The following is a 17,471-nucleotide window of genomic DNA, read 5'->3' as shown; positions in this document are numbered from 1 at the left end:
CTAAGTTCTCCTGAATTGCCTGTCTGTGGCCTTAGTCATTCCACTCATTTCCCAGGACCCTCAGGCTTCTTCCATGACCTCGCAGCTAAAGGATTAATGTCTGGCACAGAGAAGGATCCTGAACATCAGGCCTCTCTGATGGATGCCCATTAGAGGGTGCTGGTTGCTGATGGTTAGAATATCATCCCTGGACAGAAGTCTAATACTAGCAGCCTTCCTCAGCTACTGAATCCACGCCAAAATAAAGGCAGAGGTTACTGGACCTCATCCTTATTTACCTTTTGAAATCTTGCTTTAAATATTAGAAAATCTGACACTGAGTCAAATTTCCATGACCCATAACATCAGTGAATATGACCCCCTGTGGGCAATGTTTATTTTGCTAGAAGGAAATAAATTGAGCTCATGAGTAAGACAGTCTCTGTCTCTGTGTTTAAAACAATGCAAGCAGGACATTAAGATATATGGGAAAACACAGAATTAATTTAATAAATAGCTGTCTCAAGGACATTTTCAGACCACTAGAACTTTGGGATGAGAAGCCTCATACACTAGCTGGGAATAGTGGAAAGAATAGATTGGCAACCTGGTTTCCTGATTATAATCTGTACAAGTCTCTACCTCTATGAAATGGGGATAATAATATTTACCACAAACTGTTGTAAAAGTTGAATGACCTAAGGTATGCCAGGGCCTGGTAGTCAGTAAAGACTCCATAAAAGTAAGTCCATATTTCTTCTGCTTCTGTTCTCCTCCCTTGTCCTCTACCTTCACCCTCTGCATTCCTACCCATACCCTCTTCTTCCTACACACACATATACTTGCACAAGAATTTGTAGTGGGACCACAAGTCAGGTTACTTTATGTCTGTGCCTTAGTTTTTCAACATCAAAGGCAGAATTTCTTAAGTGGTGAATGAGATTATGAATGTGAAGCAGAGGACGCATGTGAAGGATTGTGGTGACCAAAAGAAGCTAAAGCATGGCGACATATTTATGTCATTTCTCCATGCAAATGTCCATAGTTTTAAAAAAATAACTTGCATAAATCCATTACCATTAAACTTTTCTGCCATAAAAAAAGCAAAGATTTTTAATACCAGATATGTGAATCATTGTGTCAAATGATCCCTTCTTTACAAATATTCCTGGCCCAGAGTAGACACTTGAGAAATATGTGTTGAATAGAAGAATGGATTTGTGATGAATCCATTGACTTTGTAAGGCAAAAGCAGCATAAAGTAGAATGTGCTTAAGGTATGTGTGGACTTATTTCATATCAAACCCAGACTAATGTTTGAAGAAAGAAATATTGAGCAGCTCATGAATTATGCTGACGTTTACACTTTTCCTCCAACTGGTAATTCCTTTAAGAAGCGTCTTCTTCCTTGGTCATTGTCAGCTAATAGATGAAACTGTATGCTTTTCTGAATGTATATTTGAATTTCTAAAGTCTTGCATTTCACACCAAGAACCAAATTTCTGTCAACATTTCCACTTACTAAAAGGAAGTAATCAATGAATAAACTTTGTTTTTAAAGAATTACCTTCAGGAAGGGAAGTGGAAATCTATGTATAATTCATGAGTTGGCAAATGATTTTTCTGTGTTTCTTTCACACTGTTCACATAAAACACCTAAATCAGAGGTGCAAAATGCCTCTCTTCTCTGAAGATACATCAACAAGTGCTTGTTGAGTGTCTTTTGGACTCTGTGTTAAGATATTCAAGATGGTGATGAAGCCGGTGTGTGCTGTTACCATGATTACAGCTGCTGCTGCTGCTTTTCACCCCAGTAATCTTTAATCTTGTCCCACAAAGCCCCCGTAAAAAGGAATTCACAGACTTTTTAGATAAGTAAACAGAGAGAAGCAAACTTTGTTTAAGAAAGTAAAGAAAATTTTCTTTAGAGGAAAAAGAACAAAAGCAAGGGTTCCCAGGTGGTCTGTACCTAGGAAGAGCAAAGAAGCCCAATGGGCCAGTTTCTAGGGGATATTGAATCCTTTTTTCTCTATTCTAAAATGTCATCATCCTACTTTGTGATTGGCTCTTTTCTCCTAGCACCATAATCATCCTGGCAAATGTGCCCATTTTCCCAGCTCTTAGAGTTTACCTTTACCTTCCCTGTCCACGTTCTCTTAAACACTTCCACCCCCACTAGCCCTCCTGGATTTCTGACCTCATCCCTGGAGTATGTTTGATTAGCACATCTTATCCTCATCTCTGGAGTATGTTTTGGTTAGTACCTCTTTAACTCTCTGAAGTCCTTGCCTGCACCATCACTGAAGCTGCCTAATTACCCGAACTTGTCCTGAGACTCAGTGACAAGAAACCTTTAAAACAAGGAGAAGGATGTAGTCAGCAGTTAAGTTCTACAAATATTGGCAAGGATGTGGAGAAATAGGAACCCCACACTTCTCCACCCGTACTCTCCACCCATACTCTGCCACTATGGAAAACTGCATGGACAGTCCTCAAAAAATTAAAAGTGGAAATAGCATATGAGACAGCAATTCTATTTCTGGTTATTTAGCCAAAGAATACAAAAATGGTAATTTGAAAATATATATGTACCCTTATGTTTGTTACAGCATAATTTATAACTCACAGGATTATGTGTACCTTATGTTCATTGCAGCATTATTCACAATAATCAGGATATGGGAACAATCTAAGTGCCCACTAATAGGTGAATGGATAAAGAAGATGATACACATTCACAATGGAATACTACTTGGTCATAAAAAAGATAAAATCTTGCTATTTGCAACATCATGGATGGACCTTGAGGACATTATGGTAAGTGAAATAACACAGATGGAGGAGAAACATGGAATGATTTCTCTCGTGTGTGGAATATAAAGAAGCAAATAAAATGAACAAGCATAATAAAGCAAGAACAAACTTTTAGAGACAGAGAATAGATTGGTGGTTACTGGCGGGTAAAGGAATTGGAGAGGGTGTATATAAAATGAGTAAAGGAGGTGGTAGATGGAACCTAGACTTGATGGTAATCATGATGTAGTGTATACATTTGCCAAATGCTGCACCTCTGAAATGTATATATTAAAGCCAGTGTCACTGCACTAAAAAATTTTAGGAGTTAAGTTCTATTGTTCTAAACAAAACACACTCCTATGGGGGAGTAAAATGTGGAGAAGTTAGAAAAAAAAGGTATGTGAGTATTATCTCATGAAGGGCCTTTAGACTTTATCCTATACCAACAGGGAACATTAAATATATTCATTGGCTTGTGTGGGGTGATGGAGATTTGTACTTTAGAAAGATGACACTGGCAACTTGGAAGATGAATTGGAGGGGATAAGACTAGAAACAAAGATCTGAATGAGGAGGCCATTATGAGTCCAAAAAATCAATGCGTGTGTGGGAGAGGAGAGTACTGATTTCAGACCATTCCAGAGAGGATGCTGATTAAAGGGCAGCAGGGAAAGGGAGGGAATCAGTAAATATCTGAGAACAGGCAAGAGAGAGCACTTAGAAGTCAGGACTGACAGTAGGACTTAAGTAGGTCTTAAACAAATATAAATGACACATGAATCTCAGACATAAAGTTGGATACTTATGCTTGAGTCCTTGCTTCTTCTCATTGTATTTTACCTAAAAGGTTAATTTATTTTTGCTTTGTATGCATGGAACACCACTCTGACTGTTTTGTTTGTGTAAATCATAGTATTAATTTAAATTTCTTATCTCTATTCTTCAATTTTCTGGAAATTTATCCTAAGTTACCCTCCCCACATATCTCCATTCACCTGGGGCAGTGACCATGTGTGGGACCAGAAAAGGCAAACTCCTTTTATTTTCCCTAAAACCTTAAATCCTTTATCATTGTACAGATAAAGTGAACTTTGTTCTATTAGGTGGGGGTGGGGAGAATAACACAGTTTACTTATCTAAATTCTTGATTTAGGACCTCAAAATTTAAAATTACTACATTCCTATTCCCTCATAAAGATGCACAATATACCATGTTCACATGCACCTTGGTGAAGGTGATGTAGGAGTGTCTTCTTTTTAAAGGTCATGCAAGTCTTTGGGATTTCATTTATAGTAAGTCAACTACTTTCATTTTTAATTAGTGATAGGAAATGTCCTTTTAAAATGAATTTATTTAGATAAAGAAAACTAGGGTAATAGAAAGAAAAATAATAACATAGGAGGTTCTCTGATGCGTTAAAAATTGTGAAGGCTGTTAGAGAGTCCACAAAGCCTGGGAAAACACTAGGTGAGTAGGCAGAACATAGGATTCCAAGTCAGAATTTCAAATGCCAACTTGGTGATAAATAATCATAGTCTTAAGTAAACTGGGCTGTTTAGTTTTGCTGAATCTCATCTGTGAAATGGGGACAGTAATATCCACCTTACAGGGTCTTAATTAAAAGATACCAAGAATGTGATAGCACCTTGAAATCTGCCCCAGTGGATTGGGAATGGGGCTTTTATTGTCACAGGCACCACCAACTGTGATGTTCAGCTGCCAATTTACAATTGCTTTTCCAGAGACAGAACAGTATCACAGGGAGCTCACCTCCCCTGCACGGTGTACTGTCCCTAAAATGCATCTGTTGCTTCCTGATGATGTTATCAATCTTTAGGGGAAGGAACTTATTGATTTGTTTCCCTTAGAAGTGCTTCTGTGAATTGATCTGGCCATTTTGATGTTGTAGGCTTGCTAATGCCTCTGCCTTCCCTAGCTGTGGTTGGAAATGATCCTGCTGCAGGGAGAAGTCCGGATCATTCTGACACTCTAGGGTCTGGCCTGGCTCCTCTAGGTCTGAAAAGCTTTGGAACTGATGCTTAACTCCTGCAGGGTTATTAATCAGTAACAACCTTGGTGATCTCCAATGTGCTTCTGCTCTCAGCAGTAGTTGGGGGTAGAGGTGATAGGTATTTCTGCATGTACTTTCCTTATTTTAAATAGCCAAAGGGAGAGGAAAATCATATGCTCCCCCTAATAATTAAATCATTTCCATAATTTTCCCATTCCAAACATAGGATAAACTGTTGAATAATGTGCTTGAGGGTTTGAATCCGAATTTCCAGCACTTAGTCCCTGAGCAATCTCATGCAACCACTTTTAATCCCTCTCCAAACCTGGGCATATACATCTGGAAAATGGGGTTACAAGCACCTACCGTATAGTTGCTGTGAGGACTAAATGCAGTAACACATATGCTGATGCAATTTGGAGAACATGGCAGTTTTGGGATCTATAAATTAGCTTCTCTGGACATTATTGAGCTTTGATTAAGCTTCTCTGGACATTATTGAGCTTTGTCACCTTGCCACAGTTGTCCCCAAGGCTCTCAGATTGGAAAGTATTGGCATCTCTGAATGAGCTTACTGCAATCATTACCAAATGGGATGGCAAATTAAACTGTGTGCTACGGAGACACTGATCTCTGCTCCTAGAAGATAGTTTTGGCTCACAAGAAAGGAGGACCTGTGATTTGATGCCAGCTTCATTAATTTGACCCCATATGGCTGTTTCTAGTTATCCTGCTATGGACTGCGGCCTGAGAAAGGTGGCCAGACAAGAGAAGGAACAGCAACATCTAAAGTTGACCTCACAGGGATCTCACCCACTTCCAGGACACCATGGAATTCTTACAAGGTTCTCCAACACCTTGAGCACAGTAGACACCTGGGACAGGTAAACGCTCAGCAAATATTAACAGGTGAAAGGACGTGGTTTAGAACCTGTACACTCATGTACACAACAATATGCTCTTGAATATTTAATCACAGGTGAGACTGCATACAGATGCCGCTGCTTACACAACCAACTCACAGGGTCACAAGGAAGCTTTTATGCTCTAAGGCACAAGTGAGCAAAAAATTGTTGTATATGACCAGATGTAGTAGGGCAGAGGGATTTCTGGAGTTAGGCTGATCTGAGTTCAAATCAAATTCTAGCTCTATTGCTTCCCTGCTGTGGGAACCCAGAAGCGTTCATCATTAAGTCCTGGTTTCCTTATCTCTAAAATGAGGGTAATCATAATACCTATCTGATAAGGTTATTGCCAAGATTATTTAAGATCATGCATGGAAGATGCTTCACACAGTTTCTAGCACATGATAAACCTTGAATTGAAAAGTAGTAGTATTTGCTATTAGTACTGAATTTCCTTTTTTCATGAATGTAAATTATGTTTCTAGACCTGCTGCAAGGACATTATTGACTGGATACGTAATCTTTCTAACCCTGTCCTTGGAGAAAGTATGATGTTCATGTAAGGTTTTTATTTTCATGTGTATGTGGATGGATATGAGCATTGCCCTCATGAAGTGCCTAATTTGTGATTAGGCACATGAAAACCCATCCTAGCCAATCCTAGCACTAATAGCACTAAAGAATAGTCCCATCAGAGAGAAAGTAGTCATAGGACTATCCTTTAAGTGTAGTTCTTGCCTTCTAAGCAGAAATTTTCTGATCAGGAGAACCCTGGGTTAACAGAAGTACAGAACTGTGTTTAGGCCCAGAAAATCTACTCTTCAAAATACATTTTGTGTCTTCTTGCAAATTCATGTGCCAGAATCAACTACACTTTTCAAAAGACCTTACTATACTCCGATGGCCTACTCTGATTTCTGCTAATAAATGTGTACTGAAATATTAGTCTTTAGAATTTTTGAAGGAATGACTTTATAGCTTTAGGGAAAAACTCAGCATCAGTGCATGAATACCCTCAAACACTTTCAAATATCTTTTAAATTTGAATTCTTTGCCTTCAGTGGAAGGTAGGAATGACTCTAAAGAGGAGTTTCCATGCATGAAACTCCAATATGTACAGGAACTGTTAAATGTCTGACTATCCAACAACACATGAAACTTCTAGTGACAAGGCTGAAAAAAATTACTGCAATGGAAACAGTCTTCACGTTAAGAAATTTTGGCCCACTTTGTTTTAAAATCAATATTGAAGAATCACATTCATTGACCTAGAAAATAGATAATTTGCTAAGAAAATGGTAATAATTTTCTTCTATATTCTGTCTCTATTAATTTATGTTGCTCTAACTTAACACTGGATGGGTGGTGTATCTGAGTTACACCTGCAAGAAAACGAGGGCATTGTAAGGGAAGACAAAACAGTGATGGAATTCTCACATTAGTGCCTTTCCATAAAAAGAGAGAGAGATGATTCACATACCTTAAAATTCATCTTTTTAAAAGTGTACAATTCAGAGGGTTTTAGTATATCTGTATATTTATGTAGCCATCACCAATATCTAACGCCAGAGCAAGTTCATCACCCTCACTAACCTTTTTCACACTGACTTAGGGAGTGAGAGAGCTTGTCAAGGGCAGTTCTGGGTTCTAGGCTGTAATGTCAGTGACTTTTCTAGATTCTGTTAGTTCCCCAGAGAGTGGATCTTTGGTATCAAAGAGACATGAGTTTGGAACTCAGCTCTGGCGTCTTAATCAAGTTGCTTACACTTTCTTTTTTTTTTTTTTTTTTTTTTTTTTGCTCTTGTAAAACGAAAGCAATAACATCTACCTCACGAGTCTTGGAAGGCTATAAGATAAATGCAAACCAGCTAGCGAAGTATCTGACATATAGTAAGTACTCCAAAAGCACAACATCTTGTGCCTCAGACAAACCAGGTTTACATTCCACTTTTGCCCCAGGTGGCTGTGCCACCAGGGCCTTAAAGAAATTAAGTTTTACACCCAGGCTCTTCCTGTTCTGGAAATCACCGCTTAAATCATCGGAGAAGTCATCTAGCAAACAGCCATCCACTTGGTTTTGTAATGAAATTTTGTGCAGGTAAGAAGCCTTTATTTCCCCCTTGATGTCTGACTTTCCCCAGAGGGAGGTCTTTGACAACAAACACATGGCTAAAGTAACATCATTGCTCAATCATTTGGCCTTGGGGTATTTTAACAAACCAAATAACTTCAGGTGCAGACAAAAAGTAAAGTAAGTGTCAGCTAGGCAAATGAAGAATTCCTCTCCTCTTTTTCTTTTCTTTTTTTTAAAATCTTTTAATAAAAAGGATGGGCTTTGGTTTTAGTCCTGGTTCTGCCATAATTAGTGGTGTGACTTGGCCAAGTGTCTCAATAACTTTGGATTTTAATAATATAAAGGAAGTAACACTTTCATCATAGGAGGCTACTCTCTGCAAGGCACTCAGCACAGAGTCCGTCTTATGTAAACACACAATAAAGAGTAAAAAAATATTAAAGTCCTGCTGAAATCTTTGAATCACCTCCTGTCATGCTGTCTCTCTGTCACTTCTACCCAGTCTTGTAAACTCTTGAACTATCTGCCCTGAAACAAGTATTGGCAAGAATACAGAGAAAATGGAACCCTTGAACACTTGGCGGGACTGTAAACTGGCCCAGCACCTACAGAAAATAGTATGGAGATTTCTCAAAATATTAAAAATGGAACCACCATATAACCTACCAATTCCACTGCTCACTATCTACCTGAAGAATGCAAAACCATTAATTTGAAGTGGTATAAGCATTCCTATGTTCATTGCAGCACTATTTATAATAACCAAGTTATAGAAGCAACCTAAGTGCCCAACAACATATGAGTGAGTTAAGAAGATGTGGTATATGTACACAATGGAACATTACACAGCTATAAAAGATGATGAAGTCTTCCCATCTGCAACAACATGGGTGGAATGAACTAGAGGGGATTATGCTAAATAGATACAAGTCAGAAGGAGAAAGACAAATACTGAATGATTTTACTCATGTGGAACATGGAGAAATAAAACAAAGAACAGACAAGACAGTTCTTTGCATCATACTTTACTTTCCAACATGGAAATACTACTGGATGACTGTATCCACGTAGATTTCTAGCCTGGAATCAAGACTGGAAAATTAAGGATTAAGATGGAGTTTTGCCATTTGAGCCAGCTGTCATGATGGTAGTACATGAGCCTGGAGGTTGACATCTATTCCTGATGTTCATTCTGTCCACTGACTGATGTTTCACACTTTATAAATATACTGATCTTTTCCTGTTCATGTTCCATACCTCTGGATGCTCTTTATCTTGCTTTTTTCTCTTCCAGAAGGAAACTGAAACATAAACATGTTGCATTATAGGAAACATTCCTGCTTCTCCAGGGGTTCCCAAAGCATGCCCCCTTTCAGGCCTAAGACTTCATTCTAAATCTGCCTGGGATTCTTATCTCAACCCTCCCTCCTCCTGCTCTCCTTTCTGGCTTTCACCTAGTTTTTTGAGTAGTTTTGCAAGATGAGCTAGCCTGATAGTATATGACATCATGAGCTAAAATGAATTCTTCCTTTTGCAGAGATTGCAAAGAACAGTGGCTAAAGAGCATGGGTTCTGGAGACAAACCAGCTAGTGTTGATTTCTGCTGCTCTATTCAAGTTGTGTGATCTGGGCATGTTCTCTCATTCCTCTATGCCTCAGTTTCCTTCTAAGAAAATAATGGAAAAAATACTTTTCTCATAGGCTAGTTGTGAGAACTAATGCTTTAAATTTTTTATGATTAAAAATATCTGGTATATAATGAACACTCAGTAAATATTACGAGTTGTTACTTGTCAGGCCTTGACTGATTCTAGGCTGTTACTGCTACCCTCAGCAAAGTTCTCCAAATCCAGCCTTTGAAATTCTCTCACATTCCATTTTCCCTGACCACTGACTTAGTGACAAATGAGGCCTATTTAATCTTCTGAGAGCTAAGTTTAGGGAATCAAGAAATTACCTAGGAGAATAATAATAATAATAATAATAATAATAATAAATAGACATTCACTGAAAACTTCACACCATTTAATTCCCCACTATCCCTACATGTTTGTATTATTATTCACATCTATCATTGATGAATCAAGTTCAGAGGGGTAAGTTATTTGCCATCTAAGTTCACACAGACCCTTTCCCTGAATTAAGGGTCATCTCTATATAACCCCAGGATGTCTTCCTAAGGATACCAGATGGCCACAGAGAAGCATGTAGGGTGAGCTATGCACAGCTACTATTTGCTGAGTTCTCAGCTCCCCTCTGAATCCACTCTAGTTCTCTGTAATTGGCCCTCTTGAAGGAGACTTGGCTTAGAGGTGGCTTCTGGCAACGGCTCATGCAGTTTTTGTGAAGTCACATGTAGTCCGGGAGTTGCCAGGAAAAGGGATGCCTTGATGAGCCAAAATGCAAATTCCTTAGGAGAGGAAAAGTGAAAGTGAGCTTGTTCACACTGTACTGGGATCCAAGGAAGTGACACAGAGAGACACAATGTCCTACTACAAGGCTCCATCATGTTGCAGGGGCATTGTTTTGTATTTGATAATAAACTTGCCTCCCAATCATTTGCTTCTTTGACCAGTAAGAGAGACAGAGGTGACCCAAATTAAAAAATTGACGTTCAAACTCAGGAGGTCTGGTGCCTCCTGAAATTTAAAGTGCAGTCCTCCTCCAGGGAGCTGGGCAGTGCAGGGATGGGAAGTATGTTTTTTCTCACCAATTCCCAGAGTTTTCCTTGTCCTGGACATAGGTTGCTCAAAGCAGGTCGAGACTAGGAAAAGGGGAAACTGGGTCCTCCTCTAATTTATTCATATCTGAAAGAATTTCTTGGGCCTTTACTGAGTTCTAAAAACTCTTTGGTTATTTGTTTTTTCTCTTCTTTCACTTATTTTCTTTCTCTGACCTTGTCCAGCCTTCTCCAAAATGCCTAGACAACTGACCTGCCTTTAGCTCACAGTTTTCCTGGTGACCTCAGTGTATAAGGGAAGACTCATTTTCATCCAGCCAAGTCTAGGATTGGATTACTTGGGCTTTGGATATTCTTTTTTTGTCAGTAAGTCCCTGCCTTTATTTTTGCTCTCTTGGGCTTTCTAAGTTATATTTACAACCAAAGACTGGTCTAAGGACCTGGCAATTACTGGCATTTTAGACCAGCACAATTAATGTTCTTGTTTATATTTTTTTAAGAGGCATGTATTTTTATTTACTTATTTATTTTTTGTTTGTTTGTACATGCACTGGGTACAGTCAGAAGCGCGGGAGGGTGAGAGAATTCACCAGAGTCAGAGCGGGGAGCAGAGCAGGCAGAAGGACCAAAGTACACTGCTGAGGGGAGCAGCGGGCGGCAGGAGAGGTCTGCACACCATGTGGGACCCTCCTCCAGTGGGCGGGGAGCAGCCGGGGATCGAACCGGTGCCGCACTGGCCGCAGGCAGCTTCGCAACCCAGCGCTCAACCGCTGTGCCACTGGGGAGGCCCAATGTTCTTGTTTATAGAATGTTGCTTTGGAGGATTTAATGAGGAGCATTTAGAGATGGGATTTTTTAAAAAAAACTATTCAAAGTTAGATAAGATCCAAAAGTGAAATTTCTGAATGAAAGTTGCCTGATCTGATGCAAGCCATGTTTGGATATGTAAAGTGAGAAGTCTTGAAAAGTTCAAAACAGAGCAGCTGCTTATCTTCAGACCAGAGGAGGAAGACAGTAGCCTCCCTTGCAACTAACTGACTCATCGGGTCTAAGGACCAATCAGAGATGCATAGAGGTAAGTACCAGAAGTCCTCACAAGTTTCTACTGAAGAAGGTGGCCAGTCAAGCACTGGAAGGAAGAGGCAGGAGTCTATCTTGGAGCTGTGGTGATGATTCCTTCCTTCCTTCCAATGTGCATTGCGAAATGTGTTTCTCCTCCTTCCCTCCACACATACACCTGTTCCCAATTCTGGAACCTTCCTGCTTGCATGTCTCATTCTGTGGTTCAGTGTTAAAACACAGATTGCTGCCTCTGACTCCCAGAGTTTCTGATTCAGTAGATCCAGCAAATCTGAGATCTAGGTCTAAGAATTTGTGTGTCTAACTAAAGTTCCCTGGTGATGCTGATACCGCCAATCTGGAAAACCACTTTGAGAATTACTGGTGTAGTTAACTTGCAAGCTCCGGAATCAGACTTCTTGGGTTCAAAGGTTCACCCATCACTCATACGTGGAGGCTCTTGAATAAGTTAATCTGTTGCCTCAGTTTCTTCATCTGTTTAAAAGAATCGAGGATAGGCATTGAACTTTCTTTGCGATGCTGTTTCTGAGGGTAAATGAGATAACGCACAGAAAGCACAACCTGGTAATACAAGTGCTCCCTAATTCGAGTTCCTGTTGATAGCATTTCTCTCAACACGCCAGTGTTGCAGAGTTACTCTTGGGTCCAGCGACATCCTCATCCATCTGGCCACGCGAAGATTCTCCGGGCGTCCTTGAGTTGCGGGATCTGCCCGGTTTGGTGAGGCTGGACCTCAAGGACCAAGCTGGAAGCCACCGGTTCTGCAAGCGCCTGCGAGCGGAATCCTCACTTGGGAGTCCTCAACTCGGGTATTTGAATCCTGTCTTTGCTGCCACAGGGTTGGGGAGCTGCAACCTAAGCACCGACCTGTACATTTTTTTCCACGCCCTGTTATTCTTTCATGTTCGGTGACTAGGAGACAAATAAGCACAGACCAGAAGAGCCTGCCTGTATCCCCAGTACCAAATTGTATACCAGCTGCGTGGACTTAAGCTTCCTGACCCAGCTAGGTTTCCAAGCGGCAGCAACTGCTAGCTATTTTGTACAATTTCCTCTGTTCTCCCATTTCGTTTTGTAAATTAAAAAGTAAAAACAAACAAAAACGAATCAAGAAAAAGTCAGAAGATTTCAATTGCTAGACTTGCTTTTTGTTTTTATTATCAACAATCAAGTTAATGGTACACTCTTGGAAAACTATATGCACATGTAGAAATATTTCCCTTTTAAATAGAAGCATTCATTATAACACATATAAATAAATTCGAAAATCTGAAACTTAACTTAGGACGTTTATGTTCACAAACATAGTCCAACAAGAAGAAAAAAAAAGAAATTAGACAGACATGCACCTGATAACAAAAATATATACCATTGTCTGAACTGTGAGCTCTCTAAACACAAAGGAATTGAACCCGTGAGAACCTTATTACTCCATAAAGACACGCCATAGAGACTACAAGAAGAGAAAAACATTATACGGTCACATAGAGGAGACGGTCTGTACTGATATTAACACGATACAATTGAGTCACAGAACACAGCTGTAGAAAGACACCGAAAAAGTTAAAGCCTCAACATTCAACTAATATCTATAGTTTGTGCCTTTTAAAATAAAATAAAATAAAATCCAACAGAGATGTCTAAACTGCGCAAAGAATGGAATCCTCAATATACAGTCCATCCACCATACAGGATGTGAGTCCATTTCAGATCAAACAGAAATGCAACGCAGACACTTCTGCAAACTTGTGCGTGCCTATCCCTCGCTGGGTAGATTTCTCTGCAGTCAGTTAGTGGACTGCAATTGACTCCAATCCAGAGCAGTGCCAAAAAGTTCAGTAAAAGCTGGTGGAAGAAGAAAATGCCGGTGGGAGTAGCGGGAGAGAAAAAAAGGGAAGAGTTGCAAAATATGAGACACAGTTTGCAGAGTTTGCGTATGAAAAGGCATCTCATGTACAGGGCATCTTTCGGGGCCAAATGACGGCAAAAATTCGGGGTTGGGCGTTGCAACCTGTGTGGGGTACAGATGCGCTAATGGCGGGATAGTGTTCGGCGAGGTGGGACAGGCAAGCGGGTTCCAAGAAGTCACCTTGGCCGTGGGGACAGTCTGCGCGAGTCGTCGCTGCCTCGGAGGCCCAAACCCAAGGACGCGAGGAGCAAGAGGGCTGGAAAGCATCCCTACTCTCCCGTGAGGTGGAGCCCCAAGAGAGTCTGTGCTGTCAGGAGGAAGAGAATTTAGGGGTTCACAAGTGGAGCCCTCCACAGTGCCAGATGCTGTCTCCTGTCTTCTCCCCTATACTTTTGTTTGTTTGTTTGTTTGAAAAATTTGAAAAGCCTTTCCGGGTAGTCTGGTTTTTGTTGTTTGTTTGTGTATGTACTTTTCAGTGGTTGCTGCTTTCAGTGGTTGCTTAAGGGGGGGGGGGTGCTCCCCACCCCTCCACGGAGAGGGGAGATGATGTATTTTTCTCTTTTTCTAAGCAAGTCATTGAGTCGTTTGTGCCCTCCCCGCGTCTCTCTCCCGTCACCTGCTCGGGCCGGAGACACAAATTCCCCGGGACAGACACACCGACACGCAGACACAGCCCCTGAGAAAGTCCCGCGCCGGGGCCGGCCGCCGGCTCCCTCCCCCCGGTCCGCAGGCGGAGCCCCGGCCGGCGCGGCGGCCCTGAGGCGGGCGCGAGGCCGGGGGAGTTTCGTGTTTTGTTTCGTCGGGGGGCGCGGGGTGGGGCAAACAGTGGGGTGGGCAGGGGGGCGACGCCATTTTCTCTTTATTCGTGTCGCGACGGAGTCAGGCTCGCAGTGAGGACGTCACGGCGGCGGCGACGACAGCAGCGCGGGCCTCCCGCTCGCGCGCTCGCCCGCCGGGCCCGGCTCGGCCGCGGCCGCCGCCGGCCCGCAGATCAGAACATACTGCTCTTCACCAAGGCGGCTTTGGCACCGTTGGGTCTCTGGAGCGACGAGAGGACGCTGGCGAACGGGCCCCCGAGCGAATCCGGGATGGACGTGATGGGGCCGGGCCCGGGAGCCCAGCCCTGTCCGGGGCCCCCGGCCGCGGCCAGGCCGCCCGCCGCCGCCGCGGCCGCTGCCGCCGCCGCAGCCGCCGCCGCGGCCGCCGCGGCCGCCGCGCCGCCCTTGCCGGGCTCGCCGCCCGGGCCCCCGGGCCCCGCCGCCCCCGGCGCGCCCGCCGGGCTGGGCCCGCCGCCGCCGCCGCCGCTCGGCCCGCAGCTGGGGGCCGGGTTGGGGTTGGGGCCCGGGCCGCCGGTGCTGTCGGGGTCGGTGCTCTTGGCCTCTTTGCTCTCGTCGTCCCGGGACGAGTCGGACTTCTTGCCCGAGGAGCCGTTCTTGGCCGCGGCTGCGGCTGCAGCCGCCGCGCGCTCCTGCTTGCGGAACTTGGCGCGGCGGTTCTGGAACCACACCTGGCCCGGGGTGGGGGCGGAGGCGGGGAGCAGCGCCAGAGGGGGGAAAAAAACAAAAAAAAAAAGTAAAGTAAAGTAAAGAAAAGCGCGGGTTAGGGCGACCCCCGTCCACTGCAGCTCGTTTCCAAGTCCCCTCGCCGTGACCGCGCGCGCGCGCGCGCACACACACACACACCACACGCACCGCCCTGTTGCAGGTGCATTTCTGCAGAAACTTTCCTAGGGAGCCCAGGGTATACCCGGGAAATGGCGATTTGCAGAGAGGGAAGGCCGCAGGTCCCCCCTAGACCCCCCCCCAAAAAAAAGGCCCTGAAATGGAAACCCCACTTTCAGCGGGTTTTTGCTCAGCCTGCTTCTGGAGCTGCCCCCATTCTCGTCATCGCCCCCAGGCCTCGGGTCAAAAGTTAAACTCTAATTGCTACAAAGAGGGGCGGGGGTGTCTCCGAGCTTGGTGCCTGCTCTCCAGCCCGACCTTTGGAGCTGGAGGAGCTTCCGACGGTGCGCGCCGCCCCTCCGCTGGGGGGCTCGCCTGGAGAGGCGCTAAGGCCGGCTAGAGAGAGCACCGCTGTGCCTGAAAGGTTAACCGTGGTTCTTGACCTTCATGGAGTCTCAGCCCCTTTGAGAATCTGGGCCAAGTCAGAGTTCCCCAAGAAATGCGTCTAGGCGCCATGGCTCCAAGTTAAAAGCGCTTTAACCGAGGCATTTGACCAAAAAACAAAACAACCACATTTTATAAGGAGCAAGGTCTGCACTCCTCTCCTAAGACACTTCCTGATCCCGAAAAGCCTCGCTTATTCACATCTCAAGGGCCCCCCCAAGGCCCCTGCAGCGCTAGCTGGGTGGGAAACACTTGATATATAGCCAAGAATGCGCGCCCTAACCCTTCGTTGCGCGCACAGCCGCTCTGAACTTGGTCTCTCTGTTCAGCCCTGGGTCCCCGGCCCTTCTCACTAGAGGCCCGGGGTTCTCGAGCCTTCAGCCGCACCATCCTCTCCCGCCCTGGCCCCTCACTGCACCATTGCGGATCCCGTGCGGAGCAGCCGGGTTTGCCCCCGGGCGCGCGTACCTGCACCCGCGCCTCGGTGAGGTCTATCTTAAGCGCCAGCTCCTCCCGGGTGTAGATGTCAGGGTAGTGCGTCTCCGCGAAGACCCTCTCCAGCTCTTTGAGCTGCGCGCTCGTGAAAGTGGTGCGGATGCGCCGCTGTTTGCGCTTCTCGTTGAGGCCGCCGTGGTCGGTGAAGAGTTTGTAAGGAACTGGGAACAACAGAGAGGACACGGGGTGAGCAAAAAATCTGTCCGGAGCGCGCAGGCCGCGGAGTTGGTATGTGGGGACTCCAAGGCAGGTGGCACCGGAGCCGACGCCGATACGGGCTCGGGAGAGGAGCTGAGAAGAGCTGCCGAGAAAACCCGAGTAAATCAGTTATACACGGAAACAGGGGCGCGAGCTTTGCGCTTTGGAGGGGTCCCTCCTGGCACAAGTGCCCTTGAGTGGGTTGAAATGGCGCATTGGAGACCGCTAACACTTTAATGGGGAGAAAAACGAGAGAGGAAAAATGTCCGAAAACCTCAGTCGGAGTAGCAGGGAGCCAGAGAAGAAATTACCAAACACTCCCACTGTTGGAACTTTTCAATTCTCAGAAGTTGACCCGGCCCCAAAAGTTGGGGAAAAGTGCTGTAAAAGAAAATACCAAATTAAAGAAATAATTGTAAAAATGACCAGTCAAAGAGGTGTGAGCTGCTGTCGGCTCTTAAAAAAAGAGACACTGCCAGTAATGAGCTTTACTCTTTGTTATTTAATTATTTTCTAAGCTTTACGTCTCATCGCAAAGTAAATAAATTATGCCTATCATTTTGGCAGCTTAAGATAATTTTGTTGGCGGTTCGGGTGTGACTAGGATAGTGTAACCCTGTAAGTGAATTACCCCTCCCTGCAATCGCTTCTAACGTGATAAATTCTTTCATTTGTGTAAGCAAATTTCGTTTGGTAAATACTAAACACATTTCCATTTTCAAATGCAATCAAGGCTTCCTATATACGAGCGGAAAGGCGGCTTCCACCGCTGAGAAAGCTGGCGGTCCTTACCTGCGGCGTACGGACTGCTCTGGTGGTCCCTGAGGGTGCCGAGGCTGCAGGATCCCGGCGTGAGGGACGGGCAACCGGACGTGGCCCCAAAAGTGGTCCTTATCGGGTTATACTGGAAGCCACTGGCCTGGCTGCAGGAACTGAAGTCAGCATAGGCTGAAGCCAGGCTCGAGGTGTCCATCCCAGCCATACAGGACTCGTAGGCAGAGGAATTGAGGTAAGAATATTCCATTTTATACATTGAAAAGGCTCTGGATGGCTCAGCCAAGTGGAAAAATGAAATAAAAGATGGGTATGGAGAAGGTGGCTGGAGTGGGGAGATGTGCACAGCTCAACGCCTGCCTCCAAACTGGCCTCCTTACTACCAGCAGAGCCTAGTTTTATGAAAAAGCCTCCTATGAGATGCCTTGTCTGAGGTCTCTAGAGCATATAGTCCTCATAATAAA

General features: G+C 44.2%; 1 protein-coding gene across 1 annotated transcript; it reads right to left on the bottom strand.

Moving 5' to 3' along the window:
- Nucleotides 1–14,426: 14,426 nt before the first annotated feature.
- On the bottom strand, nucleotides 14,427–17,266 carry PHOX2B (paired like homeobox 2B; the record flags this gene model as incomplete). Its single annotated transcript, XM_084233125.1, has 3 exons — nucleotides 14,427–14,942; nucleotides 16,009–16,196; nucleotides 17,026–17,266. 3 exons carry the CDS (start codon nucleotides 17,264–17,266, stop codon nucleotides 14,427–14,429), a joined length of 945 nt encoding a protein of 314 aa, XP_084089251.1.
- Between the last annotated feature and the right edge of the window lie 205 nt (nucleotides 17,267–17,471).

Source organism: Talpa europaea (assembly GCF_964194135.1).
Source record: "Talpa europaea genome assembly, chromosome: 5".
Classification (NCBI taxonomy): Eukaryota; Metazoa; Chordata; class Mammalia; order Eulipotyphla; family Talpidae; genus Talpa; species Talpa europaea.
The sequence above is the reverse complement of the archived record's forward strand: the minus strand, read 5'-3'. Positions and strand labels throughout refer to the sequence as shown.